Source organism: Talpa europaea, assembly GCF_964194135.1.
Source record: "Talpa europaea genome assembly, chromosome: 12".
Taxonomy (NCBI): Eukaryota; Metazoa; Chordata; class Mammalia; order Eulipotyphla; family Talpidae; genus Talpa; species Talpa europaea.
Genome location: NC_140079.1, coordinates 86,661,504 through 86,670,358, shown reverse-complemented (window position 1 = coordinate 86,670,358; position 8,855 = coordinate 86,661,504). Strand labels below are relative to the sequence as shown.

The following is an 8,855-nucleotide window of genomic DNA, read 5'->3' as shown; positions in this document are numbered from 1 at the left end:
GAAGACATCTCTGTGTCCCAACAGGCTGCAAAGCTCAGTACATCATGGCTGGAGCCACAGTCCACCCAGAGTAACAACCCCGCAATAAACCAGGGAACTAATGGCTTAAAGCCAGGGTCAGAGGAGAGGGGGTCAAAGATCACTCCTGCTGCATCAGCTTATGTCAGCCCTTATAGGGCCATAGAGGGAGAGTCCCCCCAAGTCCAGGCTGGGCCTGCAAACAGGGAGTGGGGTTTCAGCCCCAGACCTCAATGAGGTCCCCAGATTCCATGCCCAGATCAGTTGGCCGCTCCTTGCCTGAGAGCTTTGTCCCATCAAAGAAGAAGGAGAGCTTGTGGCCTGAGAGTCCCATGGCCTCCTCGTAGCGGCACATGAGGGTCTTGAGAGGAGAATCCTGAAGAGGAAAAAGTGGATGTTAAGAATTGGAAAAGTGGAGTTGGGGAACATGTAGGGACAGAGGACTGGGGACAGGGAGGACAAGGACTGAGTCAAGTCAGTCCACCAAAGGGAAGGCAAGTAGGCAGAGAAGCCAGTAGTTGGTTTCCTCTAGAAAATGGGTCATAGAGCACCAAGCTTAGAAGTGGGGGCTCTGGGTCAAACAGCTCCTCCAGGGCCCAGCTCCTGACTCACCAATGGAGGCTCGCATTACAGTGAGAAGCGGCTCCATCTGAGCTCGATCTACACTGGAGGCTGGGCTCTCCGGCTTTACTAGATGTGACCTTAGTTACGGGTTTGAATTACTTCCCCACAAAAAGATACCTGTGGTCCTATCTAACCTCTGGTGCCTCTAAATGTGACTTTTTGGGAAGCAGGGCCTTTGCCGATATAATTCAGTTACGATAAGGTCACACTCATAGGTGGATATTAAGTCACGAGGAGAGGCCACCAGGTAGTGACAGAGGTAGAGACTAGCATGATGAGGGCAACAAGTCAAGGAAACTCCAGACACCACCAGAAGCTACAAAAGGCAAGAAAGGATTCCACCCAGAGTCCAGGAAGCATGTCCCTGTGATGCCTCAATTTTAGGCCTCTGGCCTGAAAATTGTAAAGAAGCTTTATGCCACCTAGTCTGCATTTTTTACAGCAGCTCTGGGAAGCAAACATAGCAAGTCACTCTACCTCTCTAGACCTCAGTTTTCTAATTTGTTAAATGGGGTAACAACAGTGCTTTCCTGTAAGACTGCTGTGAACTTAAACAACACCCTGAATGTAGCTATTCTCACTTAGCACAGAGAAGGTCTTGCAGAAATGTAGCTGTGTTATCTTCACCGGGCTTATTTGTTCCTGTGCATTTTAATCAGAAGGAAGAGTTAGGAAACAGAGAGAATGCACAGACCAGAGCAGAGTTTCTCCGCAAAGCGGGGAAGGAAGCTGAACCATGGGATTTTTCCACTATCCAGGATGAGAGCTGGAACATCCAGACCACCGAGGCATTAGGATTAGGAGGCATCTATCCAAGTCCTGTCTGACAAGAAACAGTGCAGAAAGGAGGAAGTGCATGGACAAAGTCCCTCCCACTCACTGGAGACAGCGAGACTTCCAGCATCTGGTGTTTCTCCTTCCCCTGCACCCGCAGCTGGAGCACCTGGGATGTCTCTGTAGCCTCCGGAGAACTTGCTAGCACCACACAGTCTGTGGAAGGTGGATGAGGAGGCCAAGTCTCAGTCTGGGGGTGGGGAGGGAGAACCCCCTTCTGGGCCTTCCCCAAATTTTCCCCCTGTGGTTCCACCTCCTTGTCATCCTCTCACCGATGATGTCAGCCACTCCAAGCTTTAGGGTCCTGGGAGTGGCAGTAGGGGGCAGCTCTGTCTCTCCAAAGAGCAAGAGGATCCTGCTTGGGGACACCCCAAGGTGGGCAGCCATGTGGTCCACCACACTCTGTAGGGGCTCCGACTGGGAAGGGGGAGAAGAAACAATGAGGGCTTTCTGCCTAATGTGCCCTACCCCACCCCACTCCCCAAAACAAGTTTCTGGCCTTTGCTACTTGCTCAGCTCCTGAGGTGTGAAGTTCATCATATTTACCTGGCAAGAGAGAGAATAAAATGTCAGTAAAGGGGTTCAGGCAAGTAACACAAAGAGATGAAGCAGCTGTGGATTAGGAGAAAAAGAGAGAGTGGCGGGGACTGTAGCAAACGAACTCACATGCCCCCCCTGAACAGGCAGCTGTTCTGCAGCGCCTGCGGATTGGCACCACATGGGAACACGGGCTGGGATGACTACATCTTCCTCCTGAAGAGAAGTCAGACGGCTGGACCTCTGTATGAAACCCCCCACTGTAAAGGTTGGCCACAAACTCCTATACTTTAAAAGCACTCTACAGAGCAAAACAAGATATGCCTCCAATGAGGCTACAGGCTCACAGCTTGCCACCCTGGCTCAGCTGTGTGCCCAATGCAGGGTTACTGCTCAACAAATGGTCATTTGTTGTTCTTGGTTTGGAATCAGGGTGTTCCCTACTGTAACAATAGTCTCCACCAGGAATGTGGGGGAGCTCAGAATGACTGAGTGACATCAGTGCCTGTAATGCAGCAAGAGCAAGCACAGGTCCCAGGGAAGGGAAGCGGGAGAGGACGCACCCCTCAGGAGGGAACGACCAAGCAAAGCTCTTAGGATGCTTAAGCAGAGCCTTGATGAATGGACAGGATGTTTGTCAGAAAGAGTTGGGGTGAGGAACACCCCGACAAAGGGAAGAGCAAGCTCACAGGCAAGAGAACAGGAAGGGGCAAGAAAGCAGCCTCTGCTGCCCAGACACCACAGTGCCACCTCAGGCAGCTCCCAGGACCTCCTCCCACAGGCCCTTCAGGCACTTACCATTCTTTTTTTTTTTTTTAAAAGATTTATTTATTTATGCATACAAGAACCGCGGTACAGGCCAGAGGTGCTGGGGGTGAGAAGATTCACTAGAGACAGTGTGGAACAGAACAGGCAGACTGACTGAAGTACACTGCTGAGGGGAGCAGCAGGCAAGACAGGAGAGGTCTGCTGTGTCATGTGGGTAGCTACCAGGCCAGGGATCAAACTCGTGCTGCAGAGGCTGCGGATAACTTCATAGTGCTGTGCTTACCCCTTGCGCCACGAGGGAGGCCCCAAGGCACTTACCATTCTGACAGGCAATCTGACCACGTCAGTCCGGCAACGGATTTTGAGGGGGAAGAGGCGGGGATTCTCGGGAAGGGTGGGCCCCTCCACTAGGACCACCTCGTCCTCTTGGCTCAGGAGGTCCTGGCCCCGGCGCTGCTTAGGACTCAGGCAGGATCGGAGATCTTGGAGGCGCTTGTTCACCTCCCTAAGTGTACAAGGACTTTGGGTCAGCACTCCCCAGACTGCCGCGTTCCACCCCAGCCAGCGTCCCCCTGCCCTTGGCACCTTAGCTTCTGGAGTGCCCGAGTATGTTTTCTGCTTTTGGTCCTTGACAAAGGTGTGGGCAGTGGAGAGACGTCTTGAGACCTGCAGAGAGAAGAGAAGGGGGATGGAAGAAGAGGTTATGAGTTGTAGGCCCCTGGGCGCTAGAGCTAGACATCAGAGGAAGCACTTCTGGCAACATTTTTCCTACTGGAAGACAGCAGGTGGGGAAGCCAAGGAAAATCTGGGTCATCATTTTTATACTTATATGACCCAACTATTAGGAAGGAAAATAAATCCAGCTTTTATGATACATCACTTCTTGGGTGAGAGATAACATCCAACACACCCCAGCACTCTCATATGCCCAGTAAACTCTGGAACCACTCAGAACCTCTCTGACACAGCTGCTAATCCCACCCCCAGGTACACAAGAGGAAAGGGAAGCATGGAGAGCACAGGTGAGGGCAGGTAAGACAGCTGGCCACCGGGACAGCATACCCTTAACCCCATACTGCCCAGGGGGCCCTGAAGGAGCGCTGTCATCCTCCAGAGATGTCAACCCCACCTCCTCTCCCCAGAGCTTTCCCTCACCTGAGCCTCAGGCTCCTTCCAACCTTTCACCTTACCCTTTCAGGAGCCACCCACAGGTCCTGCCCACCTCAGCCTACTTCCAACTCCCTTTATGCTCCTAAGGCCCTGTGCCCCCGTACTCACAGAAATATTGTTTTCTTCTCTTCTTCATCCTCGTTCCTTAGCTGCTTCTTCCAGGGATAATCTAGCAAAGGGGGCTCCTCAGCACGGGAACTATTAGACTCTGCCATGTCTGTGTCTGGAGGCAGAGGAGAAAGTGGAAAGGGTAAGCCAAGGAGGGGAAAGGGAGCTGAAGAGAAACAAGTTAGGGGATTCCGAAGGTCCTGAAAAAGGAGACAGCAGGACCCCCTGATACACAGAGACGAATACTGGAGGGAGGTTCAAGAGATGTAAGTCAAGAGGGAAACAGCTAACTCAGAGAAAGGGATGAGCTGGAGTTTGTCAGGTCAGAGCTGCGAGTGTCCTAGCCTCATGCTAAGGTGGGAGATGGCATGCTGAACAGGAGCAGTCAGCAAGAGGCCTGCTCCAGCTGAAGCAGGGTGCTCTCTCTCACTTGTTTGGTCACATGCATCCCACCAATAAAAACTACTGAGCACACAACCCAGAAACTAGATCTGTACTATACTACTATGTGTGTTATGGGACATACAGTAAAACAGGTTTTGTCAAAGGATGATTTTTTTTTTTTTTTAATGTTTAATTTTCTTGGGCCTCCCCGGTGGCGCAGAGTTTGAGCGCTGGGTTGCAAAGCTGCCTGCAGCCTCTGTAGCGCCAGTTCGATCCCCGGCTGCTCCCCGGCCACTGGAGGAGGGTCCCACATGGCTTGCAGACCTCTCCTGCCGCCCGCTGCTCCCCTCAGCAGTGTACTTCGGTCCTTCTGCCTGCTCTGCTCCCTGCTCTGGCTCTGGTGAATTCTCTCGCTCTCCCATGCTTCTGACTGTACCCAGTGCTTATATGTATAAATAAATAAATAAATCTTTAAAAAAAAAAAAAAATGTTTAATTTTCTTCCCATGCTCAATTTGGTGAGTATAGAGAGATTATGTGAGTCTAGGGTGGGTGGGGAGGCTGAAGCAGGGAGGGAGTAAAGTGTAGAGATAAGTACAGGCCCTGAAACCCATGTTTCTCAAATTTCATCTGTGTGAGTGTTATTATCACATTCTGCTATATCTCTGTATTGTTACTCAATGCTTTGCTTTAAATCACTCCTTTTAACTTAAAATTCTTATAAAAGAAAATCAAGTTTTATTCTCAAATATAGAAGCTCTTTCTATTTGCTTGCCATCCATAAAGATCATCACTAACCATAAAAATAAATCCTGTGAAAATAAATCCTAGATGAGAGGTTTGCAACCAGCGGCAATTTTGCCTCCCAGGAGACATGTGGCAAGGTCTGGAGAATATTCTGGTTGTCACAACGAGGGGGAGGGGTTTGGAATCTAGCTGGTAGAGGCAGGATGCTGTTAAACTCCCTGCAATACACAAGTCCCACACAACAAAGAACTCTCCAGTGCAAAATGTTAGTACTGAAGCTAAGAAATTCTGTCCTAGCCAAATATGGCATTTGCCAGAGGCCTGAGATTCTGCATCACTGACAAGCTCTAGGGAGATACCCAACACTACTAAACCCAAATAGCAAAAACAGAGGAATCTTTTCAGTAATGCTTCTCCATTTCAGTTACCATCCTAAACCAAATAAGGAGCCCAAAAGAAAGTTCTCTATATATTCTCTTTAATTACTGCTCACCAAAATTGACATAGGTCTAAGATTATTCCCATTTTCCAGTTGAGGAATTGAAGCACCAAGAGAGTAATAACCTTGACCAACTTCACACAGCTATGAAGGAGGTAGAGCTGAGATCCAATTCCAGACCAACTGGTTCCTAAATCTGTTATTCATCATCCCACCATTCTCCCTCATGGCACAGAAATCTTGGTCCAAGTCTGCATCTGCCCACTGGATCACCTTATTATACTTGATTCCCATTCACTGCTTTTTTTTTTTTTTAAGGGTTTTTTTTTTTTTTTTAAGATTTAAATTTATTTTTATACAAGAGCTGGGGTATAGGCCAGAGGCACAGAAGGGTGAGAGGATTCACCAGAGACAGAGCAGGGAGCAGAACAGGCAGATGGACCGAAACACACTGTTGAGAGGAGCAGTGGGCGAGACAGAAGAGGTCTGTCACACCATGTGGGAATCTCCCTGGCCGGGCAGGAATCGAACTGGCACTGCAAAGGCTGCAGATAGCTTCACAGTGCTAGGCTCAACCCACTGTGCCACTGGGGTGGCCCCCCATTCACTGCTTTGAAAGATTTGCAAAAATCACACCACTGGGGTTGGGGGGACAATACCGGGGAGCCCTGATAGGATTAAAAGAACACCCTGGTGGCTCCTGAACATTCCCAAGGAACCTGCGCAGATGTTGTAAGATGCTACAGATTCTTAGCAACCTCCCCCCTTCCATGCCCGCCCACCACCACCACCACCACCACCAAAGGATTACAGAATCAGAATCTCAGAATCTCAGTGGTACTTGGAAATCCATGTATTAGCACACGCTTATGCCTGTGAAAGTTGGGAAAGGCACTTCCTGTACCTTTTCGTTAAAAGCCAACTCCTTTCAAGAGCTTTTTTCTGGCTAGGAAGCAGAAGTCACCTCTCCTGTGCCCTTCCCCTGATCTCAGGAAACAACTAAATGCAGGGACATAAACTCCAGAAGGTCACACCTCAGAGAGGCCAGCTCTGCGTGCCTCTCCCAGAAAGTCCTCCCTTACCTTCCTCAGTCCCTGGGGGGCAGAGTTTCAGGAGGGGCAGGTGATCTGGGATGAGATGGAGGCTGCTTTTCACCTGCAAAGACAAAGGTGGGACAATGTGCTTGGGTGCTTCTCTCTCACAAGGGTTTCTCCCAACTCCCAAGATCTCCCTGAGGATGCAAACACCACAGCCCCCTCCTGGGGATTTGGGAGCACAGCTTCCCAGGAGGCAAAATTGGAATACCCCCCACACACACACTCCCTTTCCCTGAAGTACTCTGAGGATGCAGCTTAGTTCTTTTTTACCAGGCTGCTGGCCATGTCTTTATCTCGCACCCTGGGGAACCCAGCCCCACAGCTCACCCTACCACCGCAGGACCCCAACCTCTTGGTCCTCTCCGAGCCTCCGGCACCCAATACCCCAGCTTCGTGGATCTCCTGCGATGGTTCCCTAACAAGAAATCCAACACGCCCCAAACCCCAGTCCCAGCTCCCCTCAGCCCCCTTAGTCCCCACGCTCCCCGGAGTCCCAAACTCCCAACACACGACAAACCCCTGAATCACCCCGGAATCCTACACCTCTCTACCCTCAAGACCCTAGACCCTGCTTCTGTTTAGTCCCCCGAGACCTACCTCCGAACCCTCTCCTCAGCACCCCTAGCCCCAGCCCTCCCGCGTCGCCCTCCCGGGACTTGGCAGCACCTTCCCCGAGTACACCGGAACCGCCGGCGCCTCCCCGGGATCCAGCAGCAGCCGTCGCCGCCGCCGCACCGGGGCCCGGGGGGCGTCATCCGGCCGTGCGTCCGCCCCTTCGCTGTCGCTGTCGCTGTCGCCCCGAGGCGCGGCCGGCACCGGGGGCTCCGGGAGCGGGACCTCGGGCGGGTCCGCGGCGCCGCGCGCCGCTTCGACCTCCACGATATCCTCATCGCTCTCGCTGACCAAGTCCACCAGCACCGAGTCCAAGGTGCGCCGGGCCGGAGACCGCTGTGTGCGAGGACGCCGGCCCCGGCCGCCCCGGGCCCCGCGAGCACCGCGGCCGGCTCCGCCGCCTCGGGGCCGCCGCCCGCGTTTCCTCAGGGGCTCCGCCATGGCACACACCCGTCCTCCACAGTTGCCCGCCTCTACTCCTCTCGCCCGGCCCCCTCCAGCGGCTTCTGCCCCTTATTGGGCGAACGAGCTGCTAATCAACATGTCTCCCCGCCCACACTATCTAGATTCGCCTCCCGCCTTTCCATTGGCCGCTAGACCCGCCCATCACGCAGCCACCACTGAGACCAAGGCGCCAAAGATTCTAATCGGCCTCCGCGCAATCAGTGGAGGTGTGGGCTCCGCCGGGCTCCCCATTGGCCGGGCGGCCGCTCTTCTTGACAGACTGGCTCCCAGGCCCGCCCAACTGGAGAGATCCGTTTTCGTGGTTGGTGGAAAAACCGAGCATCCTGGGAATTGTAGTCCTCAAGCCCTAGAGCCACAAAGGGCGAAAGCGGGGTGGGAATTGCTTTTGGAAGCTGTGGAGTTGGGCGGCAGACGTCACGAGCTGCCACTTTCTTGTGCCTCCCAACCGCGTCGTGGGCCTGAGTGACTCCTCTGAACCCCGCCCCCTCGTGCACGCCCCCGCTCACGTGCAGAATCCTCGCGTGCACACCCCAGACCAACTCTTCGCTCACCAGGGAGAAGTACCTACAGCAACACACTGACCCTCCCTCACACCAGACCTCCGGCTGGACACATGTGAGGCACAAAGTCAGCACACAAGGCTCACAGACAACATCTGGAAGGACAAACACAAATGCAAAATGAGAAGCTTAATCCCCCTTAACCCCCTGAGGTGCCTCCCCGGTGGCGCAGCGGGTTGAGCGCAGCGCTGTGAGTCTGGCCGCAGCCTCTGCAACTCCGGTTCGATTCCCGGCCGGCCAGGGTGAGACCCGGTTCGAGTCCCGACCCGAGTCCCGGCCGGCCAGGGGGATACCCACGTGGTGTGGCAGACCTCTCCTGCTCTGCCCGCTGCTCCCCTCAGCAGTGTCTTTGGTCCGTCTGCCTGTTCTGCTCCCCGCTCTTTCTCTGGTGAATCCTCTCACCCTTCCTGCCTCTAACCTGTACCCCAGTTCTTGTATAAATAAATAAATCTTAAAAAAAAAAAAAAAAGAAAAGAAGTTATGAGACTTCTCT

At 53.0% G+C, this 8,855-nt stretch overlaps 1 protein-coding gene across 2 annotated transcripts; it reads right to left on the bottom strand.

Annotated features, from left to right (window-relative positions):
• Positions 1-235: 235 nt before the first annotated feature.
• NFATC2IP (nuclear factor of activated T cells 2 interacting protein) lies at positions 236-7,778 on the bottom strand (the record flags this gene model as incomplete). 2 transcript variants are annotated; one of them, XM_084248910.1, is made up of 8 exons in its annotated part: positions 236-394; positions 1,523-1,632; positions 1,749-1,893; positions 3,100-3,286; positions 3,367-3,447; positions 4,060-4,174; positions 6,711-6,783; positions 7,392-7,778. In XM_084248910.1, 8 exons carry the CDS (start codon positions 7,776-7,778, stop codon positions 236-238), a joined length of 1,257 nt encoding a protein of 418 aa, XP_084105036.1. The 2 variants fall into 2 exon arrangements, with proteins under 2 accessions (XP_084105036.1, XP_084105037.1); XM_084248911.1 differs by lacking the exons at positions 1,749-1,893; positions 3,100-3,286; positions 3,367-3,447; positions 4,060-4,174.
• Positions 7,779-8,855: the final 1,077 nt, after the last annotated feature.